The sequence below is a fragment of the Serinus canaria genome, chromosome 3 (assembly GCF_022539315.1).
Source record: "Serinus canaria isolate serCan28SL12 chromosome 3, serCan2020, whole genome shotgun sequence".
Lineage (NCBI taxonomy): Eukaryota > Metazoa > Chordata > Aves > Passeriformes > Fringillidae > Serinus > Serinus canaria.
Window position 1 is genome coordinate 52,330,656 of NC_066316.1, and position 16,708 is coordinate 52,347,363.

General features: G+C 43.8%; 1 protein-coding gene across 3 annotated transcripts in view; it reads left to right on the forward strand.

The window, feature by feature from the left end:
- PHACTR2 (phosphatase and actin regulator 2) overlaps positions 1-16,708 on the forward strand; it is a 133,899-nt gene that overhangs the window by 52,208 nt on the left and 64,983 nt on the right. The window contains exon 1 of one of the 3 annotated variants that reach the window (XM_030235618.2): positions 5,678-5,825. The exons of the other annotated variants lie outside the window; for them this stretch is intronic. Coding sequence (XP_030091478.2) covers positions 5,783-5,825 — 43 coding nt within the window. The 5' untranslated portion in view covers positions 5,678-5,782. Of the gene's footprint in view, positions 1-5,677; positions 5,826-16,708 lie in introns of those variants that run through there. 3 annotated transcript variants of the gene reach the window in all.

Consider the following 16,708-nt stretch of genomic DNA (forward strand, 5'->3'; position numbering starts at 1 on the left):
AGTCTGGAAAAGTCATTCCTAGAAAAACTTGCTGAGCAGCTACTTAATATGGGAAAGAGCAATGTAATGTTAAAGAATACAACATAAGAAAGCCACAGATCAGATGATAGAACCACACAAGTAGATCCATAAGCATTCATGACTAGCCATTTAAAACCATATTGATGTGTTTCTATGCAAGTTTCCTCCAGGCACAGGTAAAACCCCTGAGTCAGAGAGCACAAAGAGATGCCCATGGCTGAGGGCACCCAGCACAGAGCCTGGGTGATGAATTATTGAACTCCTGTTGCCATGAATTGTTTACCTGCTTCCCTGTGTTCAAAACCGGCTTGCAAACTGTTATGGTGAATAATTCAGAGTAGCAAACAGGTTTGCAAGTGCAGAACCTATTTGGAGATAATTTGTGAGCAGAAAGAAAGCCCATCTGTGCCAAATCAGCAGGAAAGGGTTTGCCCAGCTGTGCTGTTTTTCCTGCCTCTGATGACAAAGATCCAGTATGGATAAATAAGAACAGACATTGAAACAGGAGTTGGAATCATCTGAATACCAAACAAGTCTGAGCCCCTCAGATCTTCCATAGGTGATGACCTTGCTCCCCATTACCCAGTGCAATCTTAATGTGAACAAGCAAATCTCATCCAAAAAACTTCTGCTGTATGTTTTGATCAGAATAACCCATATATTCATATCAACTCCTGTGATCTAAAGTTCTGAACCCTTAGCTCCAAATTTAGAGACTGAACTGCAGCAGCTCCTGTCAGTTCTGTGTGGTTCCTTCCATTCTACTATGTAGACAGTATGCAATGGGGATTTTTGTGGGAGGAAGGTTGGTGATGATCCCTCACAAAAACAACAGCCTCTCTTTTAAGGAAGATTTCAAGTTCTTTTTTTTTTCCTTACACTTGGGCACTGAAATTGGTAGGTGACACTGGTGAAGGCACAGCATTGCTAAGCCATTAAAAGTGAAAAAAGGACACTTAAAAATATTTTTAAATATTTTCAAATGAGAGAACTTTCTGGGGTTATTGAAAAAGTCTCTGGTTATTCCAAGGAAATGGCCTAAATGCCCAATGTGCTGCCTGTAAATTCCATGAATATGGCCTGTGACTTTTTTTGCATGGTGCCTGTTTAAAAACTGCATTCAGTTTCACAGAAAACAGAACTAGCTTTTTACTCAACCACAGCTGATATTTCAGTCTCAAGCAAAGAGACTGTGGAGGTACCCCCCCAGACTCCCCCCAAATGACTGCAGGTTCTCTGCAGACAGGTACAAATTCAATGTCATTGTCACACACCTTACTGTGACCATGGCTAAAAAATGACCCAGCTTCTTGCTCGTGTTTGGTCCATGCCATGACCTTTGCTTTGTTTGTTTTATCATTCAGCTCTGCAGCCTGCCAGAGACCATGCTGATCATCTTCCAGCAGTTCTGCACACTGGCAGAGTTGTGAGTGGGTGGAACACATAAGAAATGACCTGTTTGGATCATTTCTGCTTTGGACTCAGTACCATCCTCTTGGTTTTTCGTTATAAGCACCTGGAAAATACTCTTTTCCTGTTACATTTGCCAGTCCTGCATTACAAATCCTGGGATTAAATGTGATAGACCCTCCTCATAGCTTCTGTTATATTTAGGGCCATAAATTAATCTTGGTAACTGAGAGAATAGTAATACAATTTCACCTTTCTAAAATGCCTCTTTACACGAGCCTACAGAACTGTAAAGACCAGGCAACAACATCCTACAAGTTGTAAGTCATCTATTGCCATCCATCATCCCAGTATAGTGCACACACTGAAATAGCCCTGTCTTTGATGTTTTGTTGAGGGGAAGGAATTTACCCTTTCATGTGGGAGATAGATCATTGTGTGTATTATCTCACTCTGACTTTGGAAAAATTTGGAAGTTTTACATCATCTTCCATGAAGAGACCCCGTACCAGCCATTTCAACAAGTGAGACATTCTAGTTTTACAAACACTTCTGAAATTTAGGAAGAGGCTAATTTTCTCCCTTTTGGTGGAATATTTCCCTTCTTGAGGGTCAGCAGAGTGTCTCTTTAAGAGTACTCTCCACAGTTCTCAACGCAGTAACTTTGGGCAAGAAGAGTTCTGTGTGTGTAGCATGAAGCAATCAGACATTATTACTCACACTGGAATCTCAGATCTAACTGGGACATGGGTTCCAGGAACCCCATTGATGCTGCTGTGTCAGAACAGTCTGGCATGACTTACTGGCACCTCTTGTACCCATCAGCTGAACTGCTGCTTCACCACCTGATGGAAGACACACATATTTTAACATCTTTTTGCAGAATTTCATTCAGTACAAGACTAGCCTTGGATAAAATGATCATGGAAATTTTAATCCTGAAATTCTTGCTTTAATCTTCCCCTACCTGTTTTTGCTTTGTTTGCAATTGTGGATTTCCAGAGACCCCAGAAGACTAAAATACTGCAAAATGCTTAGAAGTCTGTTTGTCTTATCCTCTTAGAGGTTTAGGTGCAAAGTGGAATATACAGCTTAAGATATAGTAGGATCATCTACACCCTAAAAAACAAATATACCAGATAAAAGTGTATTTTATCTACATAATTGTAATCTTAAATCTCTGCTAGAATAATTTGCTATATCCTTAAACTTTCAACTGTTCTATGTGTCAGCTATCAACATGGAAAGAAACCTAATGCACAGATGAAAACACCTCTATCATATTGCAGAATTAAAGTCTAGAGATAACCAAACATTAAATTTGTGGATTTGTGTGGATGCTCACATGTGAATGTCAGTAGGAGGTTAGAATCCTTCTGTATGGAGGCAATTAAATAAATATAGCCCTGCATATGAGAAATGTAATATATCTTTCAACAGCCCAGTTTCCTTTACCATTCATAGAAAAGAAAGTTGTCACCATAAGTTAACTTAGGAAGAAAAAAACCAGAAACAAACACAACAACTAAAGCAAAAGAAATTGGCAACTACTTCAATTACATGAAGGATGTGGTAACTAAATTTCATTTATTTAGCTCACAAATTGACTTTGAGGACTTTACTACGTCACGTGAACCATTGCAGACAGATGGTATACACTTTTGCATTGTAAACTGGGCTTTTACGCAGGAGGGGAACACAATTTCCTTTGATAAAATTAATGAGATTCACCAGAGGCAGACAGGAAAACTTTTATGTTCCTGTTTACAAGTGACTCCAAAGAGGTAACTCGAGTTTCTCAAAACAAACCATTTAAAAATAACTTTTCAAGGTAAGAAAAATGAATGTGCCAAATTGCATGCAAAAAAAATCCTGAGAAATTAATGACAGAAGTCATCTAATACAACAAGCTGACCTTCTGGAAGCCTTTCCTTGGGTTGACAAAGGGATCATTAGGCCATCTACCTTGCCTTTGGCTCCCACTGCACAATTCAGCCTGGTTCTCTGCATAAGCCCCACTCGGTTGTCTTCAACACCATGCTTTGTGTGGAACCTGGATTTGGGGGTGTCAGACAAAGAGCCCTTCCTTCAGTGCTTCAACATCCAGGAGTGTTGCAATGCTGTTCTTTCTTTGCAAGGGCACTCTTGAGTTAAAATGCAACATGTCTGTGTTTCCCAAGTTCATTGGTTTTTTCCACACCTTTTGTTGGAGACGGCTTTCTGTGATTTCCATCTTATCTTTTGGATCTCTTTCCAGCTCTCTCACATCACACAGCATCTTTTTAAAGGAGAGACAACAGCACTGGATATGGGACAGCACTTTTTGTCTGATAAAAAGCACAGTGAGGCAATGGGATTTCTACCTACCCTTTTCTACTTGCACAGCTGTATGTACATATCAATCCCTTTTCCACCAGCACTAGCTCACTAGGAGCTCATGCTGAATTTCTCCAAGCTCCTCTATGGAGTGCCTGTCAAAGATACATTCCTTGGCCGTGTAGGTTGTGTTGTTCCATCCTCTGACTTTTTTCTCATTTTGACCCTATTGAAACCTGTTTGAAAGACCTGAGTTTGTTAAATAATCCAGATAACTCTGTGACTGCCTTGTTCTCATCATCACTCCGTTAATATTTACTGTCTAAAATTGCTGCCAGTGGTGATTTATTTAGTCTTTTTAAAGCTGTTTGAAAAAATAATTCTTTAGATTCCTGATCAAAACTCTGAAGAGCCTCCTTGCAGCTCACCAACATCTTCATTAAATGCTAGTGCTGCTTGGACAATTGATCTGCTTTTCATTTAGCTCTTCATCTGTTTGTGCCTTATTAATTTTGTGCTGTACTCACTTTTTTCTCTTACTAAATCAAGTACCTAGCAGAAGTCTATTACACTCAAACCTCTGGCAATTCAATGCATAATCATAGAAAATGAGGAAAGAAAAGAGCTGTTTACCAGGACCTATTTTCTATTAAAAAAACATGAAGACTAGCATTAGTTGTATTCTCCATGTATTAGCTGACAATCACAAGTCTTCTGCCTACCACACAGGCAGCAGCAACTTCTTGTGCTCCTTTTGTGTCCTTGGTTATGGGTCCCACACTAACAAACACACTTCTCCATCCTTGAAACACCACCACAGTGCTAACACATGCAAAGATCAGCTAGCCGGACATCACTTCAACCCCTCTAGGATTTTCCTCTAGGATTTCCAGACCACTAGGAAATGATCATTTCACCATGTCTTGCTAATATATGTTCTTTCGGTGAGCCTTGTGTCCTCCTGTGATATATATGCATCTCCCTGCTTATTTCTAGATGCTGCATAGTAATAGCTATTAGGTGCTCAAGTTTTTGGGGGCTTTTATTTTTTCATTTTTGGCAATAGTTACTTGTTTGCTCTAGCATTAAGCTTGTATCACTGCTTGGATGATGCTTATGCTTTAAGGAAGACAAATTAGGAATTTGTTCGTTTTGCCCTAGAGCTATATGCACTATGTCCGTTTTCCCCCATCTTCCTCAAAAGTTTATCCCTTTGATTCTGTCCCTTCTGGTCACCTGTTACGGCAGAGTGCTGTCTGGATACCGCTGTCTTCGACTATCTTCTTTCTTCCAAAACTGAAAGTAGTCCTGTCTCCGATTATGTACTTGTGTTAGTGGCGAGCGTCGGGCACTTTTCCGGAGCTCACCGACAGCCAAACGAGCCTGGTCAGGATCCCATGCCCTGCCCGGGCGCACCTTTTCCACTTGTGACCGCAGCGCAGCCTGAAAACTGCTCCCAACAGCAAAGCACCTCAAGCAGGGCGATGGGATCGCTCCCTGAGGCTGTTTCAAGTTTCCCCTGTACCTTCAGACGGGATGAGAAGGGGTGGGAATAACTCCGTGTTTGGACTAAGGCTATGGAGCAGGGCGGGGGTAGGCAGGGACCGGGACGCCAGCGGCGCGGGAAGCCCCGCCAGTAGAGCACAGTCCTTCCCGTGTAGCTAAAGAAGGGGGGGGTTATGTCTTTGATATATAGATATCTTTTTTTTTTAATTTTCAAATTTCTTAAAGACCTCTGCCATCCCGGCGCTGCTCCGCGCGGGGCAGAGGCGGGAGCGGCGCGCAGCCCCCGGGCCGGGCGGGGCCGGGGCGGTGCTGGGGCGGAGCGGGGCGGGGGTGAGGGGCCGGGGCCGCGGCGGTGGCCGGGCAGCTCGGCGGGATGACAGGCAGCAGCCGCCGGCCCGCAGCCGGAGCAGCCGCCCCCCGCCAGCCGGCGGGGAGCGCGGGCCCGGCCAGCACCGGGATGTGCCCTCTGGAGCAGCCGCGGCGGAGGCTGCGCGCCCCGCGGGCGGCGTGAGCGCCTCCCGGCCGAGCCATGGGCCAGACCTCGGTCTCCACGCTGCCCGAGCCGGCCGGCGGTGAGTACCGGAGGCAGCGGGGCGGGCGGGGGGCTCCCGCCGGTGGTCCGTGGTGGCGGCAGGGGAGCCGCGGTCCCCGGGCGGGCGGAGCGGTGCCCGCGGTCCCGGGGCCGCCGCCGCCTCTGCCCCGTTCCTTCGGAGCGCAGCGGAACGGGAGGGGCGGCCGCTCCCGGCGCTGCACTGCCCGGCTCGGGGGCCCCGGGGGGCGAGAGGCTCCGCCGTGCCTCCCACCTTCCCTGAGGCTCGGGGCTCCTTCTTTTCCCGTTATTAAATAAATAAGTACGAAAGCTTCCCCTTCGTAGGGAAAGGGAAGGAGCTCTGGCACCTCGCCCAGGAGCGCGGCTAGTAACCCGCCCAGCTGGTTGCTTTTAGCTGCAGGACATTTTATGTGTAAGCAGACTGTTGAAAATAAATAAATAGCGTGTGAGTGGAACTGTTTCGGGTCCTTTTCCCCGCCACCTCCATCCTCCCATTCCCATCCCCACAATAAAGCAGTCCTGGCTGTTCGCAACTTTTTGAAGGTTGTACGCGCTTCTCGGGAATGTTGTTAAGATAAGCCGGTGTGTTTTAGTTACTGAAGAGTGGGTTTCTTCCCACAATAATAGGATGTAGAATCTGAATTAACTTCAGCGAGATTTGAAGTTTCCTGCGAAATTCCTGTGTGCCTGTTTTTCCTCAATGCCTGTTTCCTTTACATCCACAAAACAACCCCAAAAAACAAACCAAACAAACAAAAAAAAACCACAAAAAAAAAAAAAAAAAAAACAAAAAAAACAAACAACCAAACAAAAAAACCCCAACTAACAAAATCCTGTTGTGGACTTAATGCTGAAGACTGAACTTTATCCTTAATTTGCTTATTGCTATTAATGTGGGAATGTTTTGTCAAATGGGAGACAGTGCAACAATCTTTCTCTTTTCCCCTTTTATTTTTCCTTCATTGCTGTTTCAGAGGATAGTTTTAGTACTAACACATAATTTTTAGACAAACTTGGTTATATTCCTAGTCACACCATCCCAGTCAAAACCTTGGATGGCTTTCTCACCTGTCAAACATTGTGTGAAAGAAAAATTGGACCATTTCCAATAAATGTTACCATCCTGTTGAAGGTTTCACCCAGCAGCCAGTGTGTTAGGATTGTTTCAAGGTAGTCATCGAAAAGCAGATGTAAGGAAACAGATGGACCGGTTAAATTTTTTGTTAAACTTCCTGTACAAAAAAAGTGACCAAACTCTTAAGTGCAAAAGTCCATTGTGAGAGCATTTTGCCTTGGGGGGGCCCTGTATCTTGACTAAGGATAACTGTGGTGCCTGTGTTTGCTTGGCTGGATGATAGTGGACAATAATTGGGCTGAATTTCTAACTTTACCTCAAAGAAAAAAAATCACTGTTGAATTCTTTCCTGATTGAAAAAAAAATTTTGATCAGGAGCAGTGAGAGACAGGTATCTGAAGATGTAAGTTTTGATGATGCTGCCTCAATATTGCCAAGTAAATTTTAGTTATCTTCATTTTAAGAGCGCTGCAGTTTGTGATGAGACAGTGGCAGTGCCTCTGGGAGGTTTCTGGCAAAGTAATTCCACTGCATTTTTATCTCTGTTGAAATTGTTGGGAGGGTATATCCTGAACAAGAAACTGTAGGGGCAAGTGGGTTTCTGGGTGGCATGGATTCTTGGGGGTGCACTCCTTTGTTTTCTCTAGTCTGTTTTACTGACATGATCTGGACACTTAATCCACTGTGAAGTTTGGGGGGCCCTATCCATCTGTGATCAGGGCAGGAGAATGACTTTCACTGGTTCCTGTTCCATGGGTTGCCCTTTAGGCAAGCAAGCCTAAAATCTTCATTGATGTTGGCGTTCCAGGCAGCTCCAAGCCATTTAAGTCTTTGACAGCTGCTAGAGATTAGAGTTGAAGGAGATATCTGTCTTGCACACGCAGGGGCTACAAATCTGTTTTAGTGCTACGGAATCAATAGTGCATTCAGATCCCCAGTGAGCCACACAAAAGCAGCTGTGAGGAGTTGCTTGCCTGTTTGCTCCCTTTTCCTCCAGCCATGCCAGCCTGGAAGGCTCAGACCCTGCCCCAGGAGCCCTGTTGTGCTCTGCCGGGCTCAGAGGGGCTGTTGGCTCTGTGCAGGGGAGGGCACCACTAGAAAATCACCACGGGGCCTTTGGGTAGACTGGTCAAGTGAACATGGTTTGATGTAACAAACTGAAATAAAAGATTTATCCTGAAAGTCACAGAGTGACTTAGAAGAGATAAAATAAATACATAACGCAGTACTCAGGATGGACCTCAGCCAGTGTCCTGAAGGGCTGGGTTTTTAAGCTTTGCTTTAAGTTAAAGGTTTTACTCTCAGAAATGTAAATATATGTTGAAGCACTTAAACAGATCAAGATCCTAGTGTCACTTTCTCATTGGGTTAAGGGCAGGACTGAGGCCTAATCATAAAATTCAAAGTCCTTCTCGACTGGGCAGATGTAGACTCATACCAGATGGGTTAGCATGCCTATAAAGAGAGGAAGAACTTCAGATTTTCATACTCCATTGGAACTTTCTGTAACCATCCTGTCGTGCTAGAGTTTGCCATCAGCTGTGTGTGAGTGGGTGTTGAAGTGTTTTGGACAGGAGGATCTGGGCTTTAATCATCTCTCATAACTATGGGTGGTAGATGGGCAGCAAAGCAGGCCTTGGATTGCCTGGTTGGTGTCCATAGGCAGCTTTTGCTCCTTCTGCCAGGTTACAGCTTTCCACTCATTTAGATTTTTTTTTTTTAAAGTTTGTTATTTGCCGTGGTTAGAAAATGTGAACAAACATCAATTGCAACAGGAGCTTGGGAAGACAGTATAGATAGTGTGGATAACAAGGAGCACATATCCTTGTTCATTTTCTTTCCTCTTCTCTGATTTTCCCACGCCTGGCAGGACTTGATTATCGTGACCTCTCCCCATTTACTGGCTGGAGTTGAGTGCTTTTGGGGGTTATCAGCCATTGTGTGCAAAAGCTATCTCTTCTGCTTTCTGATCTAGAGCTTATCAAAGGGCAGCAGAGCTGTGCACTTTTTTCTGTTAGTTTTGGTTTGTTTTTTTTTTTTTCCTTTTGGATTTCTTCTTTGATAGTTTAGTACCAGCCATAGCACAGAGAAACAAACAGTGGAGACATGATCAGCATATTGGGAAGGTAACATTTCAAAGCAGAACTAGCTAGGTGGGAAAAGATTTTTGTTGTTTCTTGAGCAGTGATGCCTTTTCAATAATGAAATTTCCAGTAAAAACAGACCTTGTTAGTGTTCCTAGGAATAGGTCAGGCAGCTCAGCCTGGAATGTGGAGCACAAGCGGAGGGTATGGGAAGGGGTAGGACAAGTTGCAAAAGGAAGGTCCCGGGAAACTCTTGCCCCACTGGTCAGGGTGCTCCTTGGGGCCAGCTGAAGATGGGGGTCAGAGCCCTGTGCTGACCTGCTGTTCCAAGGATGAGATCTGCAGGGCTGCTCCTCTGGGCTGGGGGAGTTCCCCTCCTCACATACGTTTGCAGAAACAGAGCACAAACTGTCTGGCTTGCATTTCATCCTTTTACAGACACACTGGATTTTTTTTTTTTTTTTTCAAGGGCATGAAAATGTACTTCAACAGCACAGGAAAACCATTTCCCACCCAGCTCCCCCCATGAGATGAAAGCAGTCACTGGTAGGATCCTGTTGTTTGTTGACCTTGGCACTCGGTGAAATGATTCTCATAGGTCAGAAGTGAACATGTTTCTCAGACTGCTGCTTTTCATCTCTCTTGGCTTTGTGGGATTTCCTGTTCATGGACTAGGAAACAGCAGCTTCACCTGCGTCTGTGCAGAGCAACTGTAATTGTGTTAGCTGGGAGAGCTTGTCATAATCCAGAAATGAAATGGAAAACTAATATTTGCTTCAGCACTTCTAGGTGCTGCTAAACAAACTAATTGGTTATCCATGGGGAAATTCCAAGACTTGTCTAGTAGAAGTTGTTACTCCATTAGTGCTCTGCATTAGTAGCTGCTTGTGAGCCTTACTGAGGGCACTGTTGTGGAGCAAGCCCTCCTGTTCCTGAGGAGCTGGACATGGAGTTGCTCAGCCATAGACCTAAATTCTCATCCTGACTCAGTCCACTCCGTCTCTGAATGTGCAGAAAAGCCCTCAGAGTAATAATTCTTAAAGGGTTTAAAAAGGAAATTGTTTTTTCTCCTCTGGCTATTTTTTCCTTTGTAAAGTGGAAGAACTTTGAAACTCCTTGCACTTTACAGGAAGGCATTTCAAAGCACTTCAGGTGCAGTGAGCTCCTCCCAACACACCTGTCAGCTGGTCATTTCAGGAAAGCAGAGCTATTGAGATGAAATGGGAAGTTCCATTTGATGTGAAGCCCTTAATGACTTGTCCACAGCCACAAAGGACATTCTTAACAGAGAGCCTCATCTTCCTTATTTTTTTTCCCTGCGATTTAAATTGGTTGAGGACTTTGAGGCTGAACTCTCATAAGACTACGTTGGGAATCCTATTCATTTCTCCCTGTTTTTTTTAAGCTTTTTTAAGTTATGCAGGAGTTTTAAGTTCAATGTAACGGTGTACTGTTTTCATTTGGTGCTAAATTTCTATCCAAAGCTATTCAGCTATTTTTGGGAAACTCTTCACCCTGCCAGTGTTGTCAGATGGGACTACAGTTGTGACAGCTTCAGAATTTGGGTTAATTAAGTATGTAATCTGCTTTCGACTTCAGGCTGATTGAGTGGATATTTTGGATGCCTGGTCAAAGGTATAAAAAGCCCATGTTTTTGGAGAGAATGGGTAGCCATGAAGGTGCCTGCTACTAATGGGAACTGCAAGAGCTCTTTTTAAAAGTTGATGTTTGTGTTTCTTGCGCTGAAATATGAAAAGCAACGGCAACTGCTGGAAGCGTAGGTCTCGTCATGCACCCAACACCGTGATTCTGATTTGAGCTGTTGGTGAGGGTCTGAATGTCAGCATGTGGAATGAATCACTATTTATAGAGAAAAAATTACGCACCTTTCAAGTGCGGCAGGTTCATGGAATACGGAGTGTACGTGCTGCTCCGTGACCCACCCGAGCAGAGCGGTGCCCCCGCGGCTCCTGGGCTGCAGCAATTCCTCCCTGCAGAGGAGGCTGCAACCTGAGCCTGCACCCTGGGGCTTGGCCAGGAACATGGGTCTCATAAGGACACGGGGCACCAACCACACCACGGGAAGCACGTGTGTGTGAAAACAGAGGTGCAGTGCTCAACAGGTTGGTGTCTCACCTCTTCTCCCTCCGAGGCTGCTCCAGGGATGACCAGAATTTCTGCTCGTTTAGCTGCCAGGGTACGTGACCTTTCATGTCAGGCATGCTGGCTGAGATATCCTCATGTGCTGGTGTTTGGGAGCCACTAATCACCTGTTCGCAGCGTTAATCATCAACTTCCTCATCTGCCATGAGGAGAACAGGAGCTCCCGGGCAGGGGCAGAGCCTCTGCTGGCTGCCTATGTTTGTGCGGGGGTTGTCTTCTCAGATGACCACCCCGATACTTCCCCCAGATGAAAAGCTCCTGGAAGATCTTGTTTCCTGCTGAGCCCCCTGTGCTAAGCCCCACCGACAACTGATCCCACGCCGCTGGATCCCAGCCACCCCTTGGATCAGTTGTCCTTCCTTCCTAGATCCTCCTCCTTGGCTTTCTTGCTCCTGAGTAATTTCTCCTGAGTAAGTAATATGGCCTCATCCTTAGGTGGTGTTTTCTGTTACAGCTTTCAAAATGCTTTCCAGTCCTTTTTATTTAATTCCTTGGTTCAAATGGGAAAATTTATCAGAAGTAAGCAGGACAGCACTTGAGATAGCCAGGAGGAAACCAAAGAGCTCTCAAATCCTCATCAGTGTTTACGCCACATCAAATAGTGCAGCCTATTAAAAACAGAAATTACTTACACATTTGTATCTTTCTTTGTATGTTTATTCCTTGAAGTTGTCTTTTATTCTTTTTGGACGCTGATGTTTTTTGAGGTTTAAAAAATGTAATGTTGCAGAAAAATACTTCTGAATTGATGCTGGCAGGAATTTGTTTTTCACTGAATTAATTGTTTTAAAACACAGTGCTGAGTGCTCTTAGTGCCTTGGGTCAATCACCGATGGATTTTTAAAAATAATTCAGCAAACTGCCTGCTCCCAGAACTTATTTCTACCTATTGTAATAAAATTGTAACAGTGGCTAGAAAAATATTTCTGATATGCAGAAATACCCCAACTAGCTGCCATTCAGTCCCATGTGGAGGAGTAATTTCTGAGCTGTTGTCTTCTCTGGCTGGCACAATGCAGTCTCCTGATCCTCTTCTTTTTCTGATATGAAAGGATTGACTTTTGAGTAGGGCCAGTTCTAGGCATAGGAAAAAAGAAAGGAGGTAGTTAGCTGGTGATGACAAAATTACTCTAACAACAGGCAGTGGTAGCTCTGGTCTATTTTGCCCCCAGCAGATCCCAGAGAGTGAGGCTGGTTGCTGGTGCCCCTTCTGAGCCAGGAGAAACTGTGACTGCAAGCCCAAGCCATGGGCAGGGAAAGTAGGCAGATGATGACGGTGCTTTTTGTTAGTTTTTCATGCCCCAAAGCCAAATCAAAGAGTGACACTGAGTAATTTGTATCCCCCCCATTCATGAACTCTACAAGCCCTGCACTGTCAAGTGTATTTTTGGGCAAATTAAAATTATGGTAGGGTCCAGAGAGTGCCATTACCTGTAGTGTCTTATGAAATGGTTCAGTAGGAGCTAGGTAGGAAGATCACCATGAATATCCAGGTGATGCAGGGTATGAAGATGGACTGTTTTTTCTTCTCACTCTGTTTGACCAGCATCACATGGGTAACAGGGCTGGGGTGTCCTCTCTTCTGGGTTTGGAGGTTTTTTCCTGTGTTTAAATATTGCAATATGTGAATCAATTTAACCTTGCCTTTTTGTAGTCCACATAGTGGTTTGGACTGGCAATCAGCAGAGACCTTGAAATCACCTCTGTTAGTCTTATGACAGCTCATTATTGGGAAATTTGATTTAAGACTTGAGTTTCTTGCAAGGCGTGATACAAGGTCGCTGCAAAGGAACGTGAATTTCTGCTGTCCCTGACTTGAAATAAAGTCCCTGACTCAGAAATAAAGTCTCTGTCCAGAGGGAAAGTTTTATTTACCTTTTTGTTCTCTCACTGCTTTGTACAACTGTGATAATCAATGTAAGTGGGAAAAAGCTAGGGAGAAATGAGGATCTGTGGCTGCTCCATCATTCTGTGGAAATACTGGGTATGCTGTCAGGTTGCATGTCAGTAGAATGAGAATGACAGATCATCAGAGGGTTAATATCAAATCTGTGTCAATGATAGCTTTGTGAAAATGAAGTTTCATATGAAAAGATAGGAGCTGCCTTGCCTTTTTCTTCTCTGACTCCTGCATTGATTTCATATGTGTTAGAATGATGTTTTGCCCAGCAGAGTTAGGCTGTGATGCAGCTGTCCTAACATTTGGAACTGTATGAGCAAAACCAGTTCTATTCCTAAAGATCAGCCTGCAGTCCTCACCCCTGAGAATGTGCTTTTTTAAATTAGTGTTTTAAGATTTCTTCACTCTGACCATCTGCCCAAGCTGTTAGCAAATCCTCATCAGGTAGATGCATCATAGTAATTTCAGTGTTATTTAATCCTTTTTGTATTTTCTGAATCTGAACATTTTAATGTGTTGCCCAGTAAAAGCCCAGAAATGGTGCAGAGGCCTTAGATACTGGTTGGGCTTTAGAGCCTGGGCTATTACAATATCCATGCAGATCATGTAGTTTATGATCTAGAGATAATTTGCACAAAATACAGACAATCTCCAACATGTATTGATTTTAGCCAACTTAGTGATTTGCACAACTAGAATAACTGTGATAAGTGATGAAACTTGATGTTTTCACTTCTATTGTAATTTACACTTTCACCTTAAAACATTGCTGACAAGACTTAGAGACACACAGGCACTCTTTTTCAAGCTTAAGTGCTTTTCTTTATTGCTGGAAGCTTCAGCTCAGAAAGTGAACTCTTGACTGGGGATTTGTCACCGCTGGTTTTATTTCTGGGGTTTGCAACACTGTGGATGCACACTTAAATGCTTGTTGTTTCACTTGACCCTTTCTGCTGAGGAGGAAGACAGGGAGGGCTCTTTGTGCCCTCTGCCTGCGTGGCTGTAGAGCAAGTGCAGGCAACAGCAGGAAAGCGATTTGGTGTTTGGTAGTCAGATCAACAAAGTAAAATAGCATTTGTTGTGAGAGAAATTTGGTCTGAATGCCCAGGAAAACTCAGCCTGTCAGAGAAGAGGATGGTGTGTTGAAGAAACAAACTACTACAATGGCAGCATGGAAGCCAGGATGTCGAAGGCTCCCTGCCCATGGCAGAGGGGTTTGAACTATATAATCCCTAAGGTCCCTTCCAACCCCCCCAAGCATTCTGTGATTCCAAGAGCCAGGCTTTGCATTCAGCTCAGCCTGCTGCCGTGAGCTGCAGCAGTCATCTTCCCCCTCAAACCAAGGGCTGCGAAGCCAGCGCCGTGTGCCGTGTCCATGTCCGCCTCCTCAGCCAGCTGCAGCCTCTGCTGGTGTGCCCCAGTGTAAATACTGCTGGGAGCGTGTCTGGAGCAATAGGAGCTCATGGAAGAGCCCCAGCTGCAGTTCCTGTAGGGAGCAAGATGCCCAGGACACATGTTCCTAGGCAGTGTTTGCCCCTGGGGACAAAGGCAAAACCTTTCCCTGTGGAAAGCCTCAGCGTGGCTTGTATATCTTTCACCTTCTGCTGCTGAGGAATTTTAGTGCTTGGGCACCACCCAGGTGAGTTTCACTCAGCAGCAGCAACATCCTGAGGTAAAACCAGGGTGTGATGTGGGTAGTAAGAGAGGGTCCAGTTCGTGACTCCTCTCCCAATTGCTCTCCTTGCTGATAACCCCTAGAGATCAACTTACCTGAAGCACTTATGTCATAACAAGCAACAGAAAGTCACCCAGGCTGAAAGCTAATCTCTGTGGGCTTCTTTTCCCTCCCTTTCCCCCCCACAAGATCCTGGATGAATCAACAAAGAAATGACACTTCCATTGCATGCTTAGGAAAGAGATTTAGTGGGATACAATCAAGTAATTTGAGTCATGTTACAACTTCAAGTCCCCCTAAGCTGGTGGGAAATGATTCTTAGATGCTATCTGTCTTTATGAGGAGAAAAAAATCCAAATAGTTCATTGCCAAGAAATTAGATGTATTTAAATTATGCATTTATAATGTGTTATAATTTATTTCATTGTTAATAATTCAGAACTGGCTGTGCATTTCCTTCCCTGTAAATTCATTCAATGTGTCTGAAGATTACTGGTTTGTTTCTTGGAGTTTTATAGATTTATTGCATTTCTGAGGGGAAGGAAGTGTTGGTTTTGGCACAGATGCTAAGAATATTCTTGTTCTGAAAATGTGAAGCAGTGTTCTAGTGCACTGCAAATCTGGCCTCCTTTTTGTTGATACAGAGAAGGGTGTAGTGGTTTTCCTGCCTTACACGTTTTACCACCATGCATGATTCTCCTATTCTCATGAATTGTTCAAGTGATTGATAAAAAAAGGAGAATATTGGTATTAATAATTAGAGCTAAAAATCCATATGAGGTTTAAAACAATCACAGTAATTGCAGGGTAGTTCTGTGCTTAAATTCCTGAAGGAAAGTTTTGGAAGGCTGACCTGACTCTTATGAGAGCACACTAGATTTGATTTCTTTAAAAAGCAATGCTGTTGTTTATTCTTGCCTGAATAATGCTGCTTTTGACACACAGAAGTAGTGTATGGAAGAAATAAGTGAGACATAAGAGAGACTGTGTCTGTGCAAGGGAATGAACAGTTAAGTAGACAACTAAGACTGGGGATAGAGCCAGTTTCTGGAGAGCTGGACAAAGACCAAGCAGAAATAGAATATACTTTAGTTGGAGGAGAAAGTAACAAGAGAGTAGCAAAACATGAGCCAGCAAAAAAAAAAAAAAAAAGAAAAAAAGAAAAAGAAAGAGATATTAACTACAAAGCATTGCAGAAATTACCTGACTGCCACTCTGCTTTAAAAGCTTTTTGTTGGGCAGTATTGTCATGTAACTGTGTCCTGTTACAGAGAGAACATGATTCTGAAAAGAGGAAGAAAGTTTGTGTTGGAAAAGCCTAGGGGAATTCTCAGAAACCTGAAACTGAAAAAAAAAAAAAGTATCTTGGACACTTACAGCAACACCTCTCTCTTAACTCTCCCCTGCACTTCTCCTCCAGATGATTTAATTTTCCCATTGCTACCGGAGGCAAGGGGAGGAGAAGAGGAGGAGAACACGTTTTAGCCAGATCCAGCAAGATGAACAGGGTGTTTCTGAAACATTTAATGCACCTGGAAACTCAGTAGCTTAGTTTGAAGTGCATAGCAAAAAATGTGTTGAGGGGAAAAAAAGCATTTAATGTCACTTTTGGATCTCAAGGATTATGTATTTTTAAAGAGAAAAAGAGGAAGAAGACACCCATGAATGATGAAAACCCTTGAGAATAGAGGTTTAGGCTACTAAAAAGTTTACAAAAGCTAAGCATTATTTTCAATACATTTTAAACCATTAACAAAAGGTTGTGACTCTGCAGGTTTCTCTAGTTAGTAGGAGAAGCTGGACACAAAATTTGATGTCTGTCATTGCACATTGTTGCACAGACCAATTTTTATTTGGCAAAGGCTGCAGTGGCTGCAGCTCAGCCCTGTGAAGGTTCAAGCCTTTCCCAGCTGCTTCAGTGCAAAATCAGCAAGATCTGATAGCATGCAAGAATAAAGGCCACAGAAAATCACCCTTGCATGATTTGGAGGGGTTCATGTGGCCCAGC